The following is a 27,047-nucleotide window of genomic DNA, read 5'->3' on the forward strand; positions in this document are numbered from 1 at the left end:
CCTCTGTCTCCTGGTCTAGAGAGAGGGAGGCACTTCCTGCGAGATCGCTTTGCTGAGGGTGTATGGCAGCCTCTTCCATCTCTCCCCACTGCGAGACCCCTGCCCTGTCTTCCTCCCGCACCTTGCTTTGATCTTTGCTCAGAGGTGTGGGGAAGGAAGTAGGCCCAGGAGTAGTGCCACGGGATGGTTGTATGTTTGGCTTGTTTGCCCTGTTCTGCAGACTCAGGGCCCAGACCCCTCCCACAACCCTGCAGAGAAAGCCCACGTGCACAGCGTCTTGTGGAAAGACGCTGCAGGTTTTCTCTACATCCTTGCTGTTGTCATTCCAGACACAGCCATGTGCCTCCTCTTCCCTAAAGCATCGTAAGATTAAAATCTTCCAGTTTTGGTTCCTGTAGGCGTCCTATGGATGGGACCCGATTCTTTTCTGCGCGTTTGTTTATCTTTATTGTTTTGTTTTTCCCTCATTAGGCTTTGCTCTAAAAATTGGAGAATTAATTTCACTCTATCAAAACAGTATCATTAGGAATCTTGAGCGATCTGCACATTATTGTGTTGTAAACAAGATGAATTACCAAACTGAGCAAGCAATATTACACGAACAGAAACAGTTTGCCACAGAGGAAACCTCAGCACAGATTTCTTGTGTAGCCTGACATATTCTAACCATGGTGAAAATAAAAGTAAACTGCTTAATTATAGGCAAATTTATGCATATAACTTCTTTTTTTTTTTTAAGGTTTATTTATTTCAGAGAAAGAGAGCATCAGTGGGAGGGGGAGTCTCAAGTCGATTCTGCCCTGAGCATGGAGCCTGACTCGGGGCTCGATCCCACACCCACGAGATCACGAGCTGAGCTGAAAACAAGAGAGTCAGATACCCAACCGACTGCACCGCCAGGCACCCTTGCATACATTTTCTCAGACCCCTTCCTGACCTTCTCCTAGTGTGGAAATAGGGAGCAGCGGTCTTGGTCCAAACAACGGAGAACTGGAAAGACCCTTGGGAATCATCTACAAATTAGGAATGACGTAGGTGGGGTGGAGGGGTCTGTGGCCTCAAGAGGCGCCTTCCCAAGCTCAGGAATCACCAGGAGGCTGAGGTGTGTGACGTCTCTCCGGCAGCATCTGGCGCTCTGTGCCTTCTGAGTGCACTGCAGTGGACTGCGTAGCATCTTGCCCAGTCGCTGCAAGGAACCGTGCACTCGGTCGCTCGTTCCGTAAAGCAGTGTAAGGGCTGTGAGGAAAAGCAGGAAAAAGCTGTGCAGGAAGCCCTGAGGGGTGTGAGGAGGCTGGCCTTGCAAGTAGATTTTAGGACCATTTGGGGCCATCAAACCTGAGGGTGTAAACAGTGTGTGCTCTTCCTGCGCAACCTGGAGGTTGTGTAGGGGAGACGCTCAGGGTGGACTGGGCTCTGCGGTTGGGGGTTGGTTACTTACACAGCAGCTTGTGACCCATGCACAGTATTCAGCCTGCAGATGTGTTTTGTTTGGAGCATATGGTATCTTTAAAAAACAGGAAATTTTACGTCAAAGTCCAAATTTATAGCATATTTTAAAAAACCAGTCTGACAAAGCTGGCCCTCATGTCCTCTGCAGTTCCAGCAATTGGCCGAGCTGGTGGCAGCAGCTTCCTTCCTGCAGTCTCCTGGTCCCTGGTTCTGGGCTGTCCCCCTTCCTCTACACCCTGTGCCCGCAGGCCGTTGGATGGTTTGCTCTGAAAATGAGTTAATGACATAAATTGTCATTTAAAATAAATTGAGTTGAATTTATGAATATTGAAGGACTTACTGCAATAACTTTATAATATTGTGTGGGTGTCGAAACTTTTAGATAATTCCTCAAAAGTCAGTTTGCTTTGAGGAAAGGGTACAAGTAATATTTTAAGTAAACTTTCTAGCTCTTTCCACTGAGAAGACCTGCCTGAAAGCTCATGCATCTGACTCCCACATCTGTGTTTCTAAGGACCATTTCCCACTAGAAGGACCAAGGCTCCTAGGAGAAATGACGAGTAACAGGTTGGGGCCAGGGACGGCACAAGATGTGCCTGAAACATCTCATACCAGCCAGCACCAGAGTGCGCACTTTACCGCGGACATATGGACGAGCCTGGAAGCCAGCGTGAAGACGGCGTGGGCACCTTACAGAGCACAAAGGTGGCCGTGGACTATAGCATGTCACACGCAAAATGCTTGTACTAACAGAGGAAAGAGAGTCAAAGGGATAGCACTTTCCCTATAGAAGGAGCCGAAGCTGGACAGTCACCTGTGGGGACCCCTCCAGTGTGCTGATTTAGGCAGAGACAGTCAATGGAAGCTCAGACCACTACGTGGATGGAGAGTCACTGAATTGCAAGATATTCACACAGACCCAAAGTCTTGCCTTACAGACTGTTTCTAATTACCAGGGGAAGATCGTACCACCTCAACCAAACGTCTCAGAATCACCAGTAATGGGCCCGCCCAACATCACCTGTGTGGGATTCCTGCCACACATGTTTTATCTACATCCAGTCAGACAAATGCAAACAGGGAACATGTTACAAGAGAGCTGGCTGGGACCATTCAGAACAGCGAAGGGCTGAGACTCTGCCCTGGGCAGGGGTTGCCGTTGTAGGTCTCTCACAGGAGACCGGAGCGTCCATGTGTAAACTCTGGTTCACACACACAGGCCCTGAGGGCATGGTTGGACAGCGGGGAACCCTGAGTATGGGCTGTGGTGAGACAGTCCTGGGTTTGCCTATGTGAGTGATTGTGGTCATTGCCCCACAGTCACATCAGGAGCTCTCCGTGTTCTCAGGAGTTTCCTCCTCCAGTCCTGGGGGACAGTCTCGTGACATCCGCAGCTTACATTCAGATGGTCCAGTCTTTCCCTTGCAAATTCTTATGTGTGTACAGACATGGACATAGGAAGGAGGAAGAGAGAAAATGAATAGACAAAATAGTGTTAATTGGTGAATGTAGGTGAAGAGTGTAGAGATGGTCATTGGATTGTTCTTTCAACTTGTCTTTGGCCTTAAAAATATTTCTAAGTAAGGGGGGGGGGGGCGGGGGAACAGGTGATTTGCCTTAATTTTAACTGATTTATCTTTACCTCTAGTGAAATATTTACATGTAAAATTTTAAGTTAAGTAAGCTATTCCCCTCCATAGCGTTTCCTAGCCAGGGTGCGTGAATCCCTAGAGGATTGAGAAAGGCTCTGTGAGTCTCTTGATACATGTGAAGTATTTGTAGACGTGTGTTTTTCTGCATGGAGGTCTTGTCATAGCACCCCTCATACCCTCACAGGGGTCCATCCTTCAAATAGTTAAGAACTACTGCCCTAGAAATAGTATTTCAGATAGTATAAATTTGGTAGTTGTGAATGTAATTCTCAACTTATGTAAAACAAATCAGCCTTTAGCAGATTCTTATAAAAAGATTTGCTTCTATCAATTGATAGTTTAATGTAAGTTTATTTGACCACAGAGACTCTGTTACTTAGAAACACACCATGACATTTCAATAGCATGATGCATTCCTTTTCTGTTCCAAACTAAGACGTGTTTAGTGCAATCACATGTTATTTTTAATGCAATCTGCTTTCCCTTGTGTGGATTCACATTCTTCACATTTTGTGTAAAGGAAAAAATATGCTTGACTCTTAAGTTTTGATTGTATCCATTTTCATGTAGAGAGAAGTGTGACTTCAAAGAAGAAATAGTCATGCCTTTAATTTTCAGTTGTGTGATCACTGAGGCCTATTTACAAAGTTAGAAACATTCACTTCATTGCAAATAACAGTGTGTGACAGACCAGATTCCAGCATGGCTCACAGTCTCGACTGTTTCTGTTTGGCACGTCAGGACAGAGACATGTGAGTAACATGTTAGAGTGTGCTGAAGCATTCAGGCACACAGGCTCCGATATGTGCTAACACATGACTGCCCTGTTGACAGCAGACTACAGGGGTAGCCACGAAATGCTGGAGCTCCCCCAGAGGACCATGTGGCCTGCTGCACCCGGCTGCCGGACGGGGAGGCCAAGGCTTGCTCGCAGACGGACTGTATCCCTGCAGACCCCCTTGTGGGGTATCTCAGAGGTTGAATCTTATCTGCAGGACACCTTTCTTGATCACATATGCTTCTAGTTTGGCTGGCTATTTTAAATAGTTTTTCCCCCAGTTTAGGTGTTATAAGTGATCACAGTGAATCACAGAAGTCAGACTTACTCTTCTTTCTTATAATAACCTGGATTTTTTTCAAATCAGCTTCTAAATTACTCCCATCTGTGATGAAGAGTAGTTTGGACTCTGTTGCATCCCACACTACTGTGTGTTTATGGAGACCCTGGCTGTGCATGCCCTACCCTGCTTTCACTCTTCTCTGTGCGGAGGGTGGGAGCAAAGGCTCCAGGCTTGGGAGAACCACAGACGTGCCACAGCATCCCTCTGACCACAGCCCGTGCAGTACGCCCACTCCTTTCCCCACTGTATTTCACAATCTAAGGAATCAATTACCTTGAATAATTAATATCTACCATATTAAGAGTCCAGGCATCCTTGAGCAAGTCACTGAACCTCCCTGCCTGCCGGTTTCCTGACACCAGTCAGTGAAAGAATGGACACTCACCTGATCCGATGTCGGCCCTGTGCCCAGCACAGTCGTGGATGGCCCCTCATTTGACCTTCCCAGCAGCCTGGGGAGATAGATGGTGTTCCCCCCAGTTTCATGGGTGAGAACACTGGAGATCAGAGTCTAAGTGACATAGATAATAATGACTCCAGGTCAGAACCATGATACTTGCTCTTGATTTTTAACTGTGAGAGACAGGCCTCATGTTTCAATAGACTTCTGGATTTGCAGACCCTGGAGTCCTCTTGTATAGGTTAGAGCTGGCCAGAAACTTCTGACTGTTTCCGTGTGTGTGTGTGTGTGTGTGTGTGTGTGTGTGTTTTGTTTCATTTTAGAGAGGGAGTGGGGAGGAGGGGCAGAGGGAGAGGAGAAAGAGGATCTTAAGCCGGCTTCATGCCCAGCACAGAGCCCCATGCGTGGCTCCATCCCACGACCCTGAGATCATGACCTGAGCTGAGATCAGGAGTTGGACACTTAACCCCCTGTGCCACCCAGGCGCCCCTCATGCATACTTCTAATATTTTTTAATTTTAAGTTGACTGAGGATCTGAATTTACGTTCAACTATGGACAGAAGAATAATTCAGTCATCTTCAGTCTGTAAATATATCTCCTATGAGGAAACTGTATGTTTTCTAAATAAGGAGGTGGAATAGATGTCAGAGAGGGTTTTAACCGCCCTTTGAGGTTTCACTGAAACAGCAGAATTTGAGTAGCTTTTTCTTTTATGTCAGCATCCATGAACCTAGTAATTCATGGTATGTTTAAATGATGGCTTTTGAGAACATAGTTGATGTTGTTATTATGCAATCAGTTGGTTACTGAGTAGTTGATGCTGTTATCATGCAGACGATCAGTTGGTTACTGAGTAGTTGATGTTGTTATCATGCAGACGATCAGCTGGTTACTGAGTAGTTGATGTTGTTATCATGCAGACGATCAGCTGGTTACTGAGTAGTTGATGTTGTTATCATGCAGACGATCAGCTGGTTACTGAGTAGCTGATGTTGTTATCATGCAGACGATCAGTTGGTTACTGAGTGTTACCAGTTGTCCAAGCACAGCTTGTTTGTACAATACTCGGTGTCAGGAAGTATTGATGAGATAAGTCATTCCTTACGAATTTCAGGGCCCTGTGTAAATCTTTTTCAGTTCAGTGTCTCACTCTCCCTCTCCAAGTCCTCTAAGTTTGCAGATCCCTTTCTGTTTTGTTTAGGAGCAGTGTTGGTACCAGCGCTGGAGGGCTCAGGAGCTGATCCGTTCAGACCCGGGGTCAGCAGTCAGTTTAGCACCAGTTAGGTGCGCGGAATGGAGGTATCCAAGAAACTACTTGTCTCTGTTCTTCTAGGTGCACAGCCTTTTTGGAGAAACAAGATATGCCCCCTGTCCGTCTACTACACAGCACCACATATGCGACAAATAATCAGTGTGCGTCTAACTCACGACACCGTATCTGTCAGCAGGGTGAGGGCACCTTCCCCCAGTGCCAGGTGAGAGGGGCCAGGCTCGTAGGCGTATCTTGTCTTGTACCCCAGGAGCTCCCTGTGGTCAGATGGAAACTGGCTGTGGGCTTGACATCGGGAGCCAGCACTCGTTAGGGTTCAGCTCCCCCGCCCATCTCCTCTCAGAGTTGTCCTTGCCTGTGGATTTCCGTCTTTCCCACTCCTCCTGTCGTCCTACCTGAACTCTGTGGCAGCCCCCAAATTCAGCATGTTCTTGCCCAAACTGTCCCTTCCTGTCACAGCCTCTCTGCAGCGTCCCTGAGGCATGAGCAGTTCTCTCTGGCTCCCTTCTCTTGTGTCTCTTGGCTGGCAGCCAGGTGCCCCAGTGTATTTCTGTACAAGTCTCTTGTCACACCCATTCCTGTTTCTACTCTTCCTCCTGTCATCTGTGCCGGTCGCACCAGCCCCGCAGAGCTGGCTCACGTCCCTTCCTGACACCATTGCTCTCTTGACCTTCCTCCCTCAGAGCTCCCAGTGAGAAGCTTCTCCTTGTGCTAAGTCTGGTCTCCTGAGCCCTCCTCACCCCCGCTCATCCCCTCCACTCCACTGACTCAGATCCTATGTCAGGACCCCTCAAGCCTGATGCTCTTCCCTCCTCTGAAATCAGCGCCAGTTACCTGCCATACTATAGCGCAGGCTTTCTTTGTTACCCCAGATCTAAATTTGTCAATTCAGGGAAACCACTTTTGCCTGCAGCACACAATACTACACTTAGTGCAGTGTGCCACCAGTAAAAATTTATCCTTTAGCTGATCATCTGTGGCTTAAATTTTCACATACTTACCAAATCTGAAGTTATCTTAAAACACGTGTTAGGATTTATTAACACTTCCCAATGAATTTTTTTTGAAGAATATTTATTTATTTGAGATAGCAAGAAAGCACGTGTGTGCACGCAAGCGGGGGGAGGGGCAGAGTCAGAGGAAGAGAATGTCCAGCAGACTCCCTGCTGAGCGCGGAGCCCGCCACAGGGCTCAGTCTCACGACCCTGAGATCATGACCTGAGCTGAAATCAAGAGTCAGACACTTAACCGACTGAGCCACCTGGGTGCCACCTGCAATGAGTTTAAAGGTTTGTACTACATACTATTGAACACTTATGGGAATGAACATTCTTATGTGTGAATGGGCTAGTCGTGCTGACCTCACTGCTCTTAGAAGTGTCCGTGCATTCGCACCAGCGGACACTGCAGAGGCAGGTTTCAACTAGCGCTATGGGTAGTTTTTGTTCTGGTTTTTTAATTGAAGTATAATTAACATACAGTATTATGTTAGCTTCAAGTGTACAGTATATTGATTCAGCATTCTACACAGTATTCAGTGCTTATCACAATAAACAGACTTTTAATCCCCTTCACCTATTCCACCCCTCCCTCTCACTCACCTCCCCTCTGGCAACCAACCAGTTTGTTCTCTGTATTTAAGAGGCTGTTTTTTTGTTTTCTCCTTTTTCTTTCATTCTTTGTTTCTTAAATTCTACATGAGTGAAATCATGTGGTGTTTGCCTTAGTCTGACTTATTTCACCTAGAATTACACCCTGTAGGTCTGTTTATGTTGTTGCAAATGACAGGATTTCATTCTTTCTATGGCTAATAGTCCATTGTATATATACACCACATCTTTATCCATTCAGCTGTTGGACACGAGGGCTGCTTCCATATCGCGGCTATTGTAAATAATACTGCAATAAAGATAGGGATACATGTATCTTTTCAAATTAGTGTTTTCATTTTCTTTGGGTAAATACCCAACAGTGAAATTACTGGATCATATGGTAGTTCTATTTTTAATTTTTTAAGGTACCTCCATTACTGTTTTCCCTAGTGGCTGCACCAGTTGACATTCCCACCAGCAGTGCACGAGGGTTCCCTTTTCTCCACATCCTCACTAACACTCCTTACTTCTTGTCTTCTTGATTTTAGCCATTCTGACAGGTGTGAGGTATCTCATTGTGGTTTTGATTTGCATTTCCCTCATGACTAGTAATGTTGATCATCTTTTCATGTGTCTGTTGGCCGTCTGTATGTCTCCTTTAGAAAAATGTCAGTTCAGATCTGGTGCCCATTACATCGGATTACTTGTTTTTGGGGTGTGGGCTGTGGAAGTTCTTTATATATTTTAGACACCAGTCCCTTATCAGATATATCATTTGCAAATATCTTCTCCCATTCAGTTTTGTTGATGGTTACCTTTGTTGTGCAAAAGTTTTTTATTTTGGTGTTGTCCCAATAGTTTAGTTTTGCTTTCATACCCCTTGCCTCAGGAGACATATCCAGAAAAACGTTTTGATTGATGTCAGAGAAATTACTGCCTGTGTTTTCTTCTAGTAGTTTTATGGTTTCGGGTCTCACATTTAGGTTTTCAATCCATTTTGTGTTTATTTTTGTGTATGGGATAAGAAAGTAGTCGGTTTCATTCTTTTTTATGTAACTGTCCATTTTTCTCAACACCATTTGTTGAAGAGACTCTCTTTTCCTCATTGTATATTCTTGTCTCCTTTGTTGTAGATTAACTGACCATATAAGGATGGATTTATTTCTGGGCTCTGTATTCTGTTCTGTTGATCAACATGGCTCTTTCTTTCTTTTTTTCTTTCTTTTCCTTCCTTCCTTCCTTTGAGAGAGAGAGTGAGCGCTAGTGCGCGGGAGAGGGAGAAAGAGAATCCCAAGCAGGCTCCATGCCCAGCACAGAGCCTGACACAGGGCTCGATCTCACAACTGTGAGATCATGACCTGAGCTGAAACCAAGAGTCGGACGCTTAACCAACTGAGCCACCTAGGTGCCCCTCATTGTGTCTCTTTCTGTTTTAATTCCTACAGCTTTGTAGTATATCATAAAATCTTGGATTATGATACCTCCAGCTTTGTTCCTTCTCAAGATTACTTTAATTATTTGGAGTCTTTTGTGGTTCCATACAAACTTAAAAATTATTCTAGTTCTATGAAAAATGCTGTTGGTATTTTGGTAGGGATTGTATTAAATCTGTAGATTGCTTTGGGTAGTATGACATTTTAACAATATTGGTTCTTCCAAACCATTGACATGGAATATCCTTCCACTTGTTTGTGTTGTCTTCAGTTTCTTTCATCAGTGTTTCATAGATTTTTGAGTACAGGTTTTTCACTTCTTTGGTTAAGTTTATTCCTAGATATTTTATTTTTAGTGCAATTATAAGTGGGATTGTTTTCTTAATTTCTCTTTCTGTTGTTTCGTTATTAGTGTGTAGGAATCCAACAGATTACTGTATATTAATTTTATACCCTGTGACTTTACTGAATTCATTTACCAGTTCTAGTAGTTTTATGATGGAATCTTTAGGGTTTTTTGTATGTAGTATCATTGTCATCTGCAAATAGTGAAAGTTTTACTTCTTCCTCACCAATTTGGATGTCTTTTATTCCTTTTTCTTGTTTGATTGTCAGGGCTAGTACTTCTAGTACTATACTGAATAAAAGTAGTGAGATTGGACATCCTTGTCTTGTTCCTGACCTTAGAGGAAAAGGTCTTATTTTCTCTGCACTGAGTATGATGTTTGCTCTGGGTTTTTCATATATGGTCTTACTAGGTTGAGATATGTTCCCTCTAAGCCTATTTTGTTGAGTTTGTTTTTTGTTTTTGGGGTTTTTTTGGTAAGATTTTATTTATTTATTTGAGAGAGAGAGAGGAGAGCACAAGCAGAAGGAGGGGCAGAGGAGGAGGAAGAAGCAGGCTCCCCACAGAGTAGGGATCCTGATGTGAGGCTCAATCCCAGGACCCTGGGATCATGACCTGAGCCAAAGGCAGACGTTTAACTGACTGAGGTACCCAGGCACCCCTGTTGAGGAGACTAAATAACGTGCTACTAAACAATGAGTGAATGGGTCAACCAAGAAATGAAAGAGGAAAACAAAAAAGTACATGGAGACAAATGAAAACACAATGGCCCAAAACCACTGGGATTCAGCAAAAGCTGTTCCTAGAGGGAAATTTAGAGCAATACAGACCCACTGCCAGAAGCAAGAAAAACCTCAAACAACCTAACCTTACACCAAAAGGAGCTAGAGACTATGGACTCTGGGAAACAAACTGAGGGCTTCAGAGGGGAGGGGGTGGGGAATTGGGATAGGCTGGTGATGGGTAGTGAGGAGGTGCACTGGGTGTTATACGCAAGTAATGAATCATGGAACTTTACATCAAAAACTAAGGATGTACTGTATGGTATGTAGGTGACTAACATAGCATAATAGAAATTATTATTAAAAAATAAATAAATAAAAATAAAAAAGAACAAAACCCAAAACCAGTAGAAGGAAATAAAGAATAAAGATTAGAGTAGAAATAAATGAAATAGAGTAAACAGCAATAAAACAGATCAATGAAACCAGCAGTTGGTTTTTTGAAAAAGTAAACAAAATTGGTAAACCTTTTATCAGGCTCATCCAGAAAAAAGGAGACAGTACTCAAATAAAATCAGAAATGAGAGAGGAGACATAATAATGGACACCACAGAAATATAAAAGATTTTAAGAGAATATTATGAAAAATTATTTGCCAACAAATTGGACAACCCTGAAGAAATGGATAAATTCCTAGAAACATATAAGCCCCCAAAACTGAATCAGGAAGAAATAGAAAATTTGAACACACCAGTAACCAGCAAAGACATTGAATCACTAATCAAAAAACTCCCAACAACAGACAAAAGTCCAGGACCAGATGGCTTCACAAGTGAATTCTACCCAACATTTAAAGAAGAGCTAATACCTATTCTTCTCAAACTAGTCCACAAAAATAAAAGAGGAAGGAAAACTTCCAGATTCATTATATGAAGCCAGCATTACCCTGATACCAAAGCCAGACAAAGACATACAAAAAATGAATTTTTTTTCTTTTTTCCTATGTTAATGGAAGCAGTCATCTTGAGGAGTAGTTAACTTTGACTTGGTGAGGCTGACTGCCTAGGTGATGTGTGAAGTCAGTGGACTTTGCAAGCCCGTGGAGCACGCATTGGCTCTTGCTCACCTCTGTTGGCAGCACCCACCACACCAGGTGCACAGTGTCCACTCAGGTGTCTAGACTTTCCGATTTTTGGACTTCAGTCAGAAGAAACAGAGTAAGTCCAGGCTCAGCCACATGCCTCGTTTGAGCTCCCTTAGCCACCTGCCTTCCGGGGTGTTTCTGGTCAGAAGACAGCAGTCCCACCCCGCTGGCGTGGAGCTGCAAAGGAACAGAGGTGTCGACTAGCCTTCCTTGTCCCGCACACGGGAGGCTGGCCAAGTCCAGGCGGGCTGTAATCCATGCACCTGAGAAACTTTTGGTCAGGCCGAGGCTCTCCAGCCATGTGTTGTAGGAGTGAAGGGGAGCTGGGTTGAAGGTTAGGGAAGGACCAGGGACTTAGGTGTATGTTCTTTGTGATCTTAAAACTTGGTTTGTGATTCAGATAGCACCTGTCCATTGGTTCTAAGAAGAAACGTGGGAGGGCAGGAGCAGCTAATCTTTCTGAAGGTAGCAGAGTTACTTTGTCTGAAGGGGAGTCTTCTTCAGGGGCACTTCCACCCCAGCGTGCCACAAACCCCTGACAGGCCGTGCTTGCAAACCACTGATCTGTGCCAGACACATTATTTTATAATTGAATCAAGTGATCCCAGACAAGTGAAATGGCTGTATAACTAATCATTGGAGATCAAGGTGGGCACCCAGGCCTGATTTCTGGTGTTGTTATTTCCTTAGAGTTCCAGGCTCTACGTGTCTTTGATCATGTCGTATCTTTAGTGCTTTTTTGTAATAATCTTCGGCCATATCTCAAAATTAAAAATATAGTTAGCATTCCTTGTATGTATGTGCAAAGATGACACACCATTAATATTTTAGGTCACAGAGACACCAGAACTTTCTTAGTGTACATATGTGTTAGTAATTACAGCATATTTCTGAAGCCAAGCAGAACATCTGTTTGTTTTTAACATTATATCATGAAGAATGTTTGCTATAAAGACATTTATCACTCCTTTTTTCTAATGGAATTAAAACTTCCTATCCAGGACATGATGAAATTTCAAGGCTGAACAAGTTCAATGCTAGACATATTTTATATTTTAAGTTATAAAATCAGAAATAAAAGTGTCTTCCAACCTAAGAGCATCACTTCCTTCAGTCACTCTGATTTTCAGCCTCCCTAGAGCTTCTGTTGCTGTCAGGGTGTCCCAGTTGCACAGGGGGGGTCGTCGTGTACACGGGGGTCCAGGGTCACCCCACAGCTGCTGCGGAGGCAGCACCTCCCTGTGGCTCACAGGGCTTGCACACGCTTGAGACCCAGGACCCAGGAGCAAAGGTGAAGCCAGCTTCACCACATCACCACCCTGTTCTGCCGACCTCATTGCACTGGTTGGCCTTGATTTGACTGTCTCTCTGATGTCCCGCTTATTTTCTGTACCACACCATGTGTTCCCAGAGAAGGGAGACCTCGTCAGTTCTGTTTCTCCCCATCTCTCTCTAGAACAGCTTCTGGAGCACAGGTTCCAGTTAGAAGGAGAAATGAGTGCAGAAATGGCTCAGCATCCATCTGCATTGTCCCAGATGCAAACTCTGTTGACTCACCTTACACTTTGCTGCCTAGACTGCCTTAACGATTTATGTCTGTGCATTTATACTCACACAGCAGGAAGTACAACGGAAGGGTTCTTGTTAAAGGGATGAATGACTGTATCTTCTTGTTTTTACCTGTCTCTTACATTCAGTTTGGCCATTTTAAATTAGTTATGCTCCTACTTTCCTAAACTGGTTATAAATCTCAGTTTTTTGTTCCATAAGATTCTGCTTCTGCTCTTAGCCACCTGCCGTGATTCTAACAGCCTTCATCGTATTATTATTGTTGTTCATGTTACAATCTCAAAATCCTAGCTTTTACAGAAGGGTGCTTAGAAGGAAGGGCTTAGAAATAAAATTAGCTTGGGGTGCTTGGCTGGCTCAGTCCATGGAGCATGTGACTCTTGATCTCAGGGTTGTGAGTTCAAGGCCCACACTGGGTGTGGAAATTACTTAAAATCTTTAAAAATAAATAAATAAATAAATAAGTAAGGGGTGCCTGCGTGGCCCAGTTGGTTGAGTGTCCAGCTCAGTTTCAGTTCTGGTCGTGATCTCAGGGTCATGAGATTGAGCTCTGCACTCAGCAGGGAGTCTGCTTGAGATTCTCTCCCTCTGCCCCCCGATCCCCAGTGCACACACACACATGCTCTCTCTCTCTCTCGAATAAATAACTATTTAAAAAATAATAAATAAATAAAATTATCTCAACTGGGATAAAATCAAACTCACATCTTAGAAAGTTGCTCAAGAACTAGCTTTGGTGACTCTGCTGGTGGCTGTCACTTTGATCTGGAAGGTTGGTAATAGTAAGTGTACTCACCTGCATGCCCCACTTCGCAGGTGTTTCCCACAGCTCCCTGGTCCTCTGACAGCTTATGAAGTGGGGCTGGGAGCTCCCACGGGTGTGGAGACAACTATTACAAGATCGGGTCACTGAAGTTTGAAAAGTTAGAGTGACCTGAATATAAGCTCCTAGTCTGGTGTTTTGTAGACACAAAACTGAGAGCAACAAGAGAAGTCAATACAGTTTCTATATACGTCCTTTATAAATTAGTCTAGAAATAATGACAAAAGATGGTTTCATAATGGAAATTTTAATACCATATGCTTTGGGTAGGTTCAAGTACATAGTAAATGCTAAGAGCTTTATGTTAAATTGAACTGAGTAAAAGGATACTTATGAGCATGTTAGGGCAAAGAAGGTAGGTGCCAACAATGACCAAAGGAGCAAGAATTTTCAAAAATGCGTGCCTTAGGTTTATATTTATAAGGTTGTAGCAAGGACAATTAATATATTTTAAGCAAACTCCACTACTTTCCATAAAATCTTTTGATCTTGAATAAAGAAGAATGAGGGTGATCTTAAAATTTTTTAGACTGACACAGAAATTTTAGACTTGCAGAAAAGTTTCAAAAATAGTGTAGAATTCACATATACCTTCCTCCCAGCTTCCTCTAATGTTAGAAACCAGTAGGTAACCATTCTACAATTCTCAAAACCAGGAAATTACATGACAGTAGTGTTTTAATTTCACACGTGTGATTAATAGAAGGAGAGCAAAGCCAATCATTAAGTATATTCTACGATAATTGTAGCATAGGTTCTTATAGAAAATGAACAGATTGTTGTTTTAACAGTAGGATAATTAACAGAACACACATTCCTAAATTCCAGCTGTTACTTTTTCCCATCATACACTTCTCGGTCTTGAACCGTAACACACACAATTTTTAAAGGGACTTTGAGGGTCCCAGCTAATAGCGGTACTCAGGTCAGTTGTAAAGGACATACTTATTTTGCTCCAGATTTTCCCAGTCGAAGTCAACAGTGAGTAACATCCTGTTCTCTAAGGAGGCTTGCAGTGAGAGGGCTTTTTTCTGGAGCGTGAAGCTGAAACTTTCACTAAAACTGCTGAAGAAGTAAACTTGGGGTATGTTTTGGTCATTTCTCTGTGGGTGACAAGTCAGGTGGGGTCTCACTTATCAATGATAAATGCTGCTACGGCAAATGTAGGAGTACAAGTTATAAGTGATGAACAAAATCTGGAATCACTTGATATTTTGTGGTTTAAGAACTATACTTGAATATGATCTTATGCATGAAAATGCATAGGATGATATTTCTCTTGTTTTAATATAATTGTTTTCAAGATGAAGATGCTCCAGGGTGGAATCGCCATCTTCTTCAGCATCGCAGATTTGTTCTGGAAGAATATTCCTGAGGAAAAATAGATGTTACAAGTCATAAATGGTCCAAGCAGTATTCAAGCTTTATCATTTAGGAGTTAAGTTGTACATTTGTTTTAAAATGGTTTTGTTTTTAAAATAAAATTGAATCTTTTTCTTATACACTAGAAAAAAATTTCAAATACGTCAAAGATGTGAGAAATGAAGCCATAGGAGTAGAACAAAGTATACCCTGGGAGCGGGGAAAAAAATCTCCCTTGACTCAAAAACGAGAAACACTAAAAGAAAAGATTAATAAATTGACTATAGGTCTTTTAAAAATGCAAAGTTAAGAGACATGGCAAACTAGGAGAATGTTTTTGCAACTGACATCACAGATACGGGGCTAATGTACAAAACCCTCTTAAAAGCCTGTGCAGAAAAAGAAGAGCAGGAAACGCCCGGCTAACCAGTTCACCGAAGAAAGAACGAAATGACATGGGAACATGAAAAGATGCTTAGTTTCATTCATGAAAAGAGAAACGCAAACTGCGAGTGTCCTGCCACACCACCGCCGCTGGCCACATTTGCCTCACACAGAAACATTCACAAGCTCATCAACACGGTCTGGTCCTGGGGCTGTGAAGGACCCCCCATCCCTGCAGGGAGGGACCAGCGACCAGGCAGCATCTCCCTTCACTCAGCCAGGAACTCTCCCAGAATTAGGCCAAAAAAATACAAAATGCCGTCCAAACAAAGTTGTGCATGTGCTGTTTGTAGTAGTAAAAGAAGGGAAACAAGTAGGTGTCTATCAGTAGGGAACTGGTTAAATGAAATATCCACATAGTGGAATACTGGTCAGTTGTAAAAAGAATAAGGAAATTCTCTGTGTATTGGTAAAGAGTGATAGGATATACTCATAATCATAAAAAGTAAAGAATAAAAAAAATAGTCTAGAGAGAGAGGGAATTTTTCTGCGTCATAAATTGTGTGGGAATTGTGGGAGGCAATGGGGAATATGAATGTGTGCATCTAGGCTTATATTTGTGAAAAAGAATACTGGGAAAGACTGCAAATTAATTTTAAAAAGAATTAACCTATGGGAAATGATGGAATATAGCATATGGGACAGGCATATACCTTGTTACAGTTTTGACTTTGGAGTTTTATAAACGTTTAACATAGTAAAAATAATATTAAATGGGAAATAACAATTCCTAAAAACCAAAAACAAGCTAAAGCCCTTATCACAGTATCAGGTCGTTGACATGTTGTCACAGAAAAAAACCACTGTATTTCTGCCACGTCCTCGAGGAACATATTCTAAAGACAAATAGAGAGCTCCCTAAGACACCATATACTTCATTCAGTACTTTTGTTGTTGTAATAATGGCATTCTTACATTGAAACTATTTTTTGTATATTGTAAGATAATAAGTTAGTTAATATTGTTGGGAACCTAGATTCCTAGTATAAGATAAGTTTAAAACAAAGAATACTCTATATGGTTAAATTAGAATTGGGAACATCAGTTTGAAGTCCTGTTCTTTTTCTTTACAAAATACATATTTCCTGGCAATTCGCTGCAAGGCCTCAAAACCGTGACACCACTTTGGAAAGGAACATGTCTTGTCCCCAGCCTGGGGCGTGTGATGTGAATGCTGCTCCCAGCGAGGGGGCATGGGGACCTCTGGAAGAAGGCTATCACAGGTGCACAGTAGGAGCGGAAAAGTGTGCCACCAGGACCCACAGAGGGCTACCACCCCGCCAAGGAGTGGGGTTTAGGCACAATAGTTATAGTTGATTAAAACATTCGAAATATATAAAACTGTAAGTTAATATTAATTATACAGAGAAAGAAAGCCAGAAACAAAATAATAAAACAGAAACACTTAGGCACCAACTTTTTTTCCCTGAGACAGCCTCTATTAACATTTTAATATATTGTATAGTAGGCCTTACCATTCATACTTAATACATACATATAATTTTTCCAGTTTTATAAAGACAGCATTAACATACAATATGAGTTTAGCTTAAGGTGTATGACGTGATTTGATATTTGTGTATATTGCAAAATGATCATCATTACGTTGTTTAGTTAACATCTGTCAGCTCACGTAGTGAGATATTTGTAGCCAGCTTCTTGGTCTGATTGGACGTTAAAAGGAAAGAACTGAACATTTTTCTTACCTTTCGGAGTGAAAAAGTGCTCTAGCTGACAAGAAAAAATCCTTTACAAAGGAATTCCAGCTAACAGATGTGTAAAGGGTAACAAAGTAGTGAGTCACTGTTGTGTTGCCCCTAAGGAAGTAAGAATTTCAAGCAGTACTCATCGGTGAGTGAGACTGTTGGTTCAGAGGTGGAGGAGAAAGGTATTAGTGGAGACTCCAGACTGTCACCACCTGAATCCCACCAGAAGTGGGACAGACGTGTGTCCTCGTGCAGTAAATAGGAAGCACAGAGCACCGCCTGCGCCGTACTTAGCCAAGGAGCTTTTAACTGCATCTCACGAAGCCTCCCCCACTCCCACCTCTCTCCCCAGCACTGTTATACACCCGTGACTCTTTCCCTCTTGTTTTTTAGGAATTTGTGTTTGGACTGTAGAGACAGAGAAGAGAGGAAGGGGTATACTCCTCAGGGACAGGAATCCCACGTCGGGGATTGGCCTGTGACCGCACTACCAGGGTATTCCAGATTAATTCTTGAGACCAGCACGCTCTCCAGGCAGACAGAAAACTGTGTCCCCAGACGTGAGAAAAGCGGAGTCTCGATAATTTTATTCAGAATTTTACCTTCAGAAAAGATCTAGATAGAATCAGTTTTAATTTTAGCATATATGTAGGTTTTTGATCTGCAGAGTGGAGTTTTTAAACTTACAAATGGAGGTAGAAACGGCATCATTGTCCACCTCCCGGGTCCCAGTGTTAGGCAGTAATGCTCCGTTCTAAAGGGTTTGTACCGTGACAGTTAGCAGACATAGACACGTAGAGAAAAGCTATGACGAATGCTGTGCACCTGCAAACATCTGCCAGTCTTGTTTAAGGGCACCTCTTGTCCTTTTTCCCCTTATAAGTAAATCCCAGACACCATGTCATGGTTTTGTAATCATATCCTCTGTCAATCACAACAATTTAAATCAATACTTGAAAAAGCCAGAATTTACCGTATCTTGTTGTTGTTCAGCCTCAGAAAATGTAGTGCTTTCATTTCCCGTACCCCAGGTGGTATAGATTTTAAGTCATTGTGATCCAGGAACAGCTCTCTCAGAGAATGATACGTCCCGTAGAAGGAGACTCGGTCCACGCCGTCATCGGAGAGTCTGTTAAATGACAGGTACAGGTACTCCAGGCCTGGCTGCATGTGGCCAAACACGTAGCCGGGGATGCGCTCAATCTGGTTCCCGAGCAGCACGAGGTGCAGCAGGGACTTGGGCAGGTAGGAGGGGACGTGGTAGAGCTTGTTGTAGGAGAGGTCGATGGACTCTAGATTTCTGCAGCAAAGAAGGATTAGCGGGGCACCGCGTGAGGCAGGGACCGTGAGCTCCGGGCTCGAACAGGGCCGGTCAGAATGATCGGCCGTGTTCCCGCACCGTCTGGTTTGCAGTAGTGAGTCCTGCGTGAGGGTAACTGTGTGGCGGCCTGCCCCATCTGGCTGTGAGGCTCACACTCTTACCTGGGTGCCGCACCGCGGCTCCCACTCCATAACAAGGAGCGCCAGGTTCGGAAAGAACCACTGTCTCTAGGGTCAAACGTGAATCAGAAACAAGGTCAGGGTCTTAGCTGCTGTCAAGCTGCCTCTCCCTGAAATCGCCCCAGGTTCCAGCAAGGACATGGTGGTGGTGTGGAATCTGCATTCTTGCTCCACACCTGATCCGATGGCCTGACACACGGGGGCTTGTGGTGAAACGGAGCTTGTTTTCAGGCCTTCCCCTGTGGTTTCTGAGTCGCCCTGCCACCACCACGTCCTGCTGGCCCCGGCTGGCCCTCCACACCATCTCATCCCTCTCTCCTGCCCCTGAAAGATGCCTGTTCCATCTGTTTCACCCAAATCCCCTGTGTCCTCACCACACGGCCCAACCTGGCTCCCCACCATGGCCCATCCAGCTCCTCCTGACAGGCAAGATCCCCACGCTGGCCCCTTCCCTGCGTCCTTGCCAGGAGGCTGGACCCTGTTTCCAGCCTTCCCTGTCAAGCGAAGCACCGTTCAGGCTGTTTTATAAGACTTGAGGTAGAGAAATGGTTTGGAGGAATGAAGACAGTGTGGCATAGGACAGGGGAGCCTGGTAGTCCCATGGTGTGGGGGCGGGGCAGGATGGTTTCCCTTCAACTTCATGGCCACCTGTGAGGTGGACAGATCTCAGGTCCCTCACTGCTTGGGTTCACGGCAGGCTGTGCACAGCAGCAGTGACCACGAGCATCCCAACACCAGTCACACCATCCGCAATATGAGCTCCAAGCAAGTAGCCAGGTTCTGGGGAGGGGGAGGCTCACGAAGGAGGGGTGCCATCCCTAAGCTCACTTCCCCACGTTCAGACCCTATGCAGTGATGGCGGAAGGAAGGCACTAAGAAAGGCGAAGAGCAGCGTCTACTCACTCTTGATTTATCCAGGCTAAAGGAGCAATCCTGTTTTCCTCAATTTTATTATAACGTAGCACAATGACACTGATCTTTCTGGTGTGGTTGAAACAGATCTCAGTGATTTCTTCAATTTGGTTATTTTCTAGGTATAATTCCTATAATTAACAGAAAAGACTATTTTTCTTTGTGTGGGTTGGCACATATATTCAGCTTCACAGGTGGAAATGGTACTGTGGACTGTTCTCAGTAGTATTATCTGGAGAGTCTGTTCTTCCAAGTGAATTCATTGCTGTAAGTTGTCCTGTTCTTCTAATTAGCAAAATAAAAGGTACCTTCTTTCATGGTCATGGAATTAAATGCATTTTTTTAACCATAAAATTTTGCAAAATAGAGCATACTGTAATAATAGTATAAAGTTCTCTAATTTACAAAACTTATTCATGTAAATTATCTCATTTGTACTTCAAAACCCTAGAAAATTGGTACAAATGATCATCCCTGTTCAGTAGTGGAGACACTTGGGCCTGGAGAGAGGTTGCCCAGGAGACACATGTCCCCACCCTGCCCCAGCTCTAGGACAGGCCACTTCCCACCAGTCCATGCTGCCTGTCAGGGTTTTAGACTTGCTTGTATTATAATTAATTTAACTAAAAATTAATTGAGAACCCTCATTTAACATCAGGGTAAAGTTTGCTAGAGCTATTGTTTTCAACAGCGAGCTGCCTTTGGTTAAATTCATTTGACATTAGTGCAAGTTTTTCACTCAAGAGGCTTGGAAATCAGAAGTAGATATTGGAATATGTCTTCATTGTAACTTTCGATTCCTATGATAGTAATTTTCCCTTGTTTTAACTTAATTTTGGTATTTATTAGATATGAGTAAAGCAATTTTTAGCTTTTTGCTTTTAACTTTGTACATATTTAGAGGTGAACCAAATCAGTGGTTCCCAAACTTGGTTGCATATTTAAATCACTTGTGAGCTTTCTAAAGTTACCGCAGTCAGAGCACATTCATCCATACACTAGACCCTGTGTCTGTGAAGCGGGGTCCTGGAAGGGGTCGGAGCACACACACCTGTGTGGACACTGCCTCCCATACCAATGAGAGGGACCCTCTGGAGAGAGCACCCGGATGGAGACGCGTTGCTCCTCCTTACTATTCGGCTTGTGTGTGTTTTACTAGGTGCGTGCATTATGTATTAAAATCTAACTTAAAAAATTATAAATTACTGACCCTACCCTCCAAAGGAACCTGATTGAGGATGTCTGGGGTAGGGTACGGAGTCCGTACTTCTCTAGAATCCAAGAGATTCGGATGTAAAGCCCATTATTGGAACCTCAATCTTTACAATTTTGATAAATTCTAAACTGGTACGTTGATCTGCAAATAGGAAAGGAGATGCTATGGCACGGCATCAGACCCAGGCCGCCGGCTCTGCTGGCATAGCAGGCCCACAGCTGTGGGAAGCTCCAGCCTGCCTTCCTACTGAGTAATCCTCTGTGCAGCAGAAAAAGCTGGGAGCAGTCAGTGCCGGGTCTGCCAGACCTCTGCTCTCAGGGCTGGAAGTCAGGTGTGCACTGGGCAGTGAGGGCCCCCAGCGTGTGTGAAGTGTGTCCCTTGCTGCAGTGAGGAAGGCCCCACACCTGGGCCCTGGGTGGGAAGGGCAGGGCTCGGCCTCGGTGCGGCGCTGGGCAGAACTGGGAAGCTATCTTGCAAGTTGTAGTTTCTGTGTAAATTCTCAGCTCATCTTCCCCGTTCTCTCCCCAAAAGCTGTCAGTAAGATCAATTTTCATTTTATCAAAATTTCACTTTATCAACTATTACTACGTTTGAAGAAACAACAGTGCTCAGATTACATAGCAGAGTGTACAGCACCAAAATGGACTTTATTCTGCCTCACAGTAATCTTTCAGAATAATGCTGTTTGTCTTATTGAAGTGTACTGTACTAAAAATGTAAAACATTGTTAGAAAGATAGAGTTACCTCGATAGAAGCAGGAAGACCCTGTGGTATAATTCTGAATTTATTTCTTCCCAGACGCAGGTAGGCTAGGCTCTTCAAAGATTTGAAAGCCAAGGGATTCACATTGGTTTCACTGAGATTGTTTCCTTCCAGTTCTAAGGTGACCAGTTGATTTAGGTCTATAAAAAATAAAATATAATTTTCAGAATATTAGGAAAACCAAAGAACCATGTAGTTTCTATATCTTTCAAAACGTCATGTGAAATGTTCAGTTTATTTGGAGGGTAGATGTCCCTGCTTTCTTGGTGTTTCCCATGCAGAGCCTTGTCTCAAGTGCTCTGCGCACCCCAGATGCTGGTCTTAGCCAGGACTGGATGCCGGACATGTGGGCCAGGGGAGAGGCGGGCCTACTGAGAAGTCACCGCACTGTAGGATGTCTAAGGAACAGAAGCTGAGCAGGGCCGCCCCACAGGGGCAGCGGGGGCCAAGCAGGGACTCAGGACACAGGTGGGCGAGAAGTAGAAAGTTGTGGAGGTCCCTTAAAGCCTGTGGAAAGACGTGGACACGCATATGACACGGCAGCATCATTGGGGTGACGGGGAGTGTGGGAGCGCTCTGCCTCGCAGATGTCAGTCTCTGAACAAGGGAGTTCCAGCGTGAATTCCCGTCACACGTGTTCACGTCCTGGCAGATAGTGCAGCCAAATGCATGTTTGGAAAGGAGAATGATCAAGAATTCTCCACGCACTCAGACTGAGCTACCAAGAAAGGCCTTTATACAAACAAGTTTTCCCTGCATCGTTTCTGCTGGCCTCAGGAGTGGTATGATCCAGATCACTTGGAATCCTACAGGAGAATGGACAGCTCAGCAGTGATGATACCCAGAGGCATCTGAGTCAGGCATTCAGGGTGTAACTTTGGAGATTGTTCAGTGGCCAAGATTTCCAGAATAGGAATGTTTTCATCTTCAACTCAAGTCACAGGCATTGCACTGAACGCTCTGTACGGCTCTGTTCCTACTCTTAGGCACGTTAGAGAAACAAGACATTGTCCAAGCACGAGCAAGCGACAGGATCATCGGGGTGCAGATCACAGGTGCTGAGGACCACAGGAGTGGTGTGGACGTGTGGGTGGGGCTGGGCTCCCAAGGACAGGAAGATGTAGGTAGAAATGGGGGAGGCTGAGGCAGCCAGGTGAACACGAGCAGTAAGAACCCATGTGGCTGTGCTTAGCGGTAGGAGGCAGGCCCTCCTTGGGTGGACTGTCTGCTGGGGGGCGGGGGGTGCAGGCCCTTCGTGCACCAGACAGTAAGGTCTGGTTTTCCTGTCCAGGCAGCGAGGAGCCCTGGGCAGGGACAGCATGACAAAACATGAACCTGGCAGTTGTTTTAGCATCAGTTGAAGGGCTGAGGAGAATTAGGGAGCCCAAGCAATAAACTGAGAAGTAGTTATGTTTTCTTCTATTCTCTTTGATTTCCAAAACCAAAGACACTGAGAATCCAGCATATTTATCTAGTACATAGTTGAGGTCTTAGAATGTAATGGAAGTTTTCCTGTGAAAAACAGATAATCAAAGTAGACTAATGGTCGGTGTGTGACCCCACGAGAGAGATGTGCCACACGGTGTTTACAGGTACTCTCTGGTTTATATATACATTGTCTGTGTAGGAAACATAGGATGTGTGCTCTCGTATGTGACGGGAGACAGGACGGAGCTAGAGAAGCTGTAGGTCAGATGCAGTAGAACAGGGTTTATACGCAGGAAGCTGGTAGGAAGTCCTTCCCATTGTGGGGCAGGGAGCAACATGGCAGGTCATGGACACGGGAGAGCGCGGTCCCCGTGTGTCCAGAGTGGGGGCCAGCCCCAAGCACTGCCCGCAGCATCGGGGTCCTCCTGTTTCTGCACACCTTTGCGCATGCTGTTTCTCTCCCTGGAGCTCCCTTCCTCCCCACTTGTCTGGGACTGTCTGTAACGTGAAGGGTCACGTGTGAAGACCTGCCACAAAAGCACAGGGAGAGCAGCAGGCCCCTGAGGGCCAAGCCAGGGGCTTCCGTGCAGAAAGAGCAGCGTCCCAGCAGTGGTCGCGGGTGCACCTTGCCTGCTGCCAGCTGCTCGACCCGCCAGGCGGTGGGCTCAGCACAGAGTGTCGAGGCTCTCTGGCACGGTGACCTGAGCCCCTCCTCATGGCCAAGGCCTCTGTGGTGCTTGGACTGTGGGGGACAGCAGGGGAGGGAGGGAGGGAGTGTGTGGAGAAGCAGCTGCCAGGAATGTGTGCGCACACCTTCCGAGTAGGGGCTTCTGTTTTGTAACACGTCATCTTGAGAATGCAGCCAGAAAGGTGACCTCACGTGCAGTTCACACACAGCCCACTAGGGCGCTGGTCTACATGTTCCTTTGGCCCTGCTTCCCCTGGCAGTTAAAAAAGACTTTCTGATGTCTTTTCCATTTGACAAAGCCCGTCACCATTTGTGTTTGTTGATGTTTTTCATGTGTACCCTGCAGTCCATCTGGAAATAGACTATTTCCATAACTCTGTAATTTTCAGACTTGGCAATTCTTGGTGGTATTGTGTTTTTTCCCATCACCAGAAGTGTTTTGTTCCTATGAAGTTTTTTCGGAGTGACAAGCAAATAATGAAATGGTTTAATTCCTTTTTAGGCCTGGGTTATCAACATTAACATAAAAATATTTCAAATCAAATAGGTAGAAAGTATCGGACACCACGCCTCAGGCGCTGCTAGACGGCTGGGAAGGGGGAAGAAAACATTAGCTGTCTCTGGAAGGAGATGTAATCCCACCACAGACCCTGGCTAGTGTTTAGGAAAAGCTAACGTAGTGCTGCGTCTTTTGTGCCGAGTTCACGATATGACAGCTTCAGTTCAGTTTGGTCCAGAGTCAACCACAGAAGGAGAAAATAAATTTCATGAACTTAAAGGGTAAAGTGGCCTAAAAAACTCACCAGCTCTCTGTATGGCTATAGTGCCCATAAAGCTCCCACATGACCGCAGAAGAAAGGCTAGAATAGGACACATATGAAGTAAAAGTTAAATACCTGATAAGCTTTCCTCATTGATAGCCTGCAGACTGTTCTCGTTGATCTTAAGTTCTTCTAATGCAGACGGTAGTTCTGAAGGAATCTCTGCCAGATTGTTTCCATCCATATTCAGGAGCATTAGCTTCTTCAGAAGCTTGAAAAGCAAATCTCAAAATTACCTTTTCACATGGTCACAGACACATCGTGCATCTTCTTCAGGGGTCAAAGTGCAGTCGTGACTTAACCTTACAAACCTGCGTGCTCTGACTTGGGCCCATGGGAAGCTGCATGTTCTCCCGCCGCTCCCCCATTTCCCTGCTGCGGCTTTACTGAGCGAGAGAAAGTTCCTGTCACCACTGGACCGCTCCCATTTTGCTAGATCTTAGGCATCCACCTTCTCAGCAGTAGACAGAAGGCTACTTAGATCGTGCAGAAGCTGAATGTGTCATGGATGCGGGCAATGAAATCAGCAGTTTGAATTCTTACCGTGTACGTGTACACCTCAGTTTTGTCATTAGACTAGTAGAAACAGCCCTAAAAGAGCACTGATGATTGCGGAACCACTTCGGAATGGCATGCTGCAAATAGCACTCGCTGTTCCTCTGTGGCACCCGCGCAGTCTGACTGCTGGAAGCATGCCCACGTTTGCAGCATTGTGCCCCACCAGGCTGGAGCGCTGCACAGACAGTTCACCTCAGGCACTGAATCAGACTCGGGGTGGCACAGGGGATCCCAAAACAAGAAAAGGAGACACTCTCCTGTGTGTCTTTCTTTCTGATCAAACACAGGAAATGCGTGAGTCCCAGCTGTCGTATGACAAGGACACGTCTGCGACTTGAATGCAGGTGTAAAGTTTGGCCTAGTGGGATGTAGTAGGTTTCACTGGGCTTCTTAAAAGGACACACGAGTGTGTTTACACACCCAGACCCTTCCTTTCTTGCTTCTACCTTTGCTTCTCTGAAACTCCTTGATCCTGTCTTCTTTTCTGCTTTTTAGAAAATATTTTAGTCACACCCAAGTCTTGCAGGGGCTTATTCTATGCTGTTTGCTGCCTCTCTCTCCCTTGTCTTCCCCACCATTCCCTGTGCTAGTTTTCATCCGAGTCCGCTTGTGTTTCCAGAACCCCTCCTGCTCATGTGATCCTCAGGTCTTGCCCTCGGCACAAAATAACAGAGCTCTTTCTGGCCTGAAAATGTTAACAAGAGTTTCCAGATAAGCTCTCCTTTATTCCTGGAAATGCCTCATGTACTAAGAGACCGTGTATTTCAACATATTTTCAGCTGCTTGGGGAGAAACTGCTCCATAAGTTCAAACGTTAGTTTTGTCATTTTGCTGTTGTAGGTGCTGTAAGGGTAAAGCTAGAACAACCAGCTAGAATCACGTAAAACAACAGACTGGAATCAAGGTAAAACTTGAAGAGTTTAGGAACGTCAGAGAGGAAACTTTCTTGACTTAGGAGGAGGCTACAGACTGTCCCTTTCGCTCCCTGCCCTGCCGCCAGCACAGAACTGTCCAAGGGGATGCTTTCTCACGCCGAGCATATCTTTACCTTGAATGCTTTTGGACTTGTGCCTGGGGAGGTGATGTTGTTGTTGCTCAGATCGAGCCTTTCCAAATTTGGCAGTCCATTGAATGCTCCGTCAGGAATGTCGGTGATGGAATTGCCTAGAAAACACAGCGGTTGCGGTTTGGGCCCCCGTGCACACACGGGAACATACATGTGTTCATGAACATACATAGATAGCAAGGGAGCTCTACCCAGAGGAGAAAGCAATACTTTTAACTAGGACCGCATCTGTATAAGCAAATGCATGTGCAGGAAACACCAGCCTGGGGCCAGAACCTCTACTTGAAGGGCTAGCTGTGCTTGAGGCCATCCTGTTTCAGGTGAAGCTGCTGTGAGAACAGCTAGTATGTGGTTCGCTAGACGATTCTGTTAGCAGTATGCATTTTATAACAGAGATGTGTTTCCGGAAGCTTACATAGAAACTGGTTTTCCCATTGACATGTCCTAGACCCTGGACCAGAAATCCTGTCCTATCACCTACCCTTCTGAAATTTCCTTCTCTAAACCAGGAGCTCAGGTGTTAAAATTGTGTGGCTTCCATCTGAACAACTTCCTACATGCTTTAAATTTATGGGATTTTGTTTTCACATTTGGTTAAGTACAGTAGTTGATGCTTTTAAACCCACAACGTAAGCTCACCAGAAATAGTGAGTACTATAGACACCATATGGTGACCATCTCAAAACCACTATAGTGTGACTGAAGAGGACACAGCTGACACACCGGCTGTGGCAGAGGGGACATTGCTGGGGTGTGAGCCACTGAGCACGAAACTTCCCTACAGGGTCACGTGAACGTGGTGTCCTAGCACAGACTGGCCGTCCTGAACCAAGGCGTCAGACTTGGTCTATCGAGTGTGTATTTATAAGGTCATTTATTTATTATTTGGTAGTTTATTTCTGTGATTGCCCCTGAGACATGCCTGAAACCCCATTCAGATTCTCTCAGCCCTGTGTCTTCAGGTCGTCCTGGGATGTGGGTTTTATCTCCCAGATGGATGCACACGCAGGGTCCCCACGAGCCAGCCTCACACACACACACCTGGTCCTGCCGTCCCTCC

General features: G+C 44.7%; 2 protein-coding genes across 8 annotated transcripts in view; one reads left to right on the forward strand and one right to left on the reverse strand.

The window, feature by feature from the left end:
• The window catches only part of CENPP (centromere protein P), a 234,751-nt gene that overhangs the window by 150,217 nt on the left and 57,487 nt on the right, over window positions 1-27,047 (forward strand). The window lies entirely within an intron of this gene.
• The window catches only part of ECM2 (extracellular matrix protein 2), a 32,464-nt gene continuing 19,208 nt past the window's right edge, over window positions 13,792-27,047 (reverse strand). For 3 of the 4 annotated variants that reach the window (XM_019808406.2, XM_002927687.4, XM_002927688.4), the window contains exons 5-10: window positions 25,970-26,085; window positions 24,439-24,574; window positions 21,409-21,566; window positions 19,439-19,578; window positions 18,009-18,335; window positions 13,792-14,894 (exon numbers count right to left, since the gene is read on the reverse strand). In XM_019808406.2, coding sequence (XP_019663965.1) covers window positions 14,726-14,894; window positions 18,009-18,335; window positions 19,439-19,578; window positions 21,409-21,566; window positions 24,439-24,574; window positions 25,970-26,085 — 1,046 coding nt within the window. In that variant the 3' untranslated portion in view covers window positions 13,792-14,725. The remainder of the gene's footprint in view (window positions 14,895-18,008; window positions 18,336-19,438; window positions 19,579-21,408; window positions 21,567-24,438; window positions 24,575-25,969; window positions 26,086-27,047) is intronic. The other variant, XM_019808408.2, reaches the window with a different exon arrangement.

Source organism: Ailuropoda melanoleuca, chromosome 17 (genome assembly GCF_002007445.2).
Source record: "Ailuropoda melanoleuca isolate Jingjing chromosome 17, ASM200744v2, whole genome shotgun sequence".
Lineage (NCBI taxonomy): Eukaryota > Metazoa > Chordata > Mammalia > Carnivora > Ursidae > Ailuropoda > Ailuropoda melanoleuca.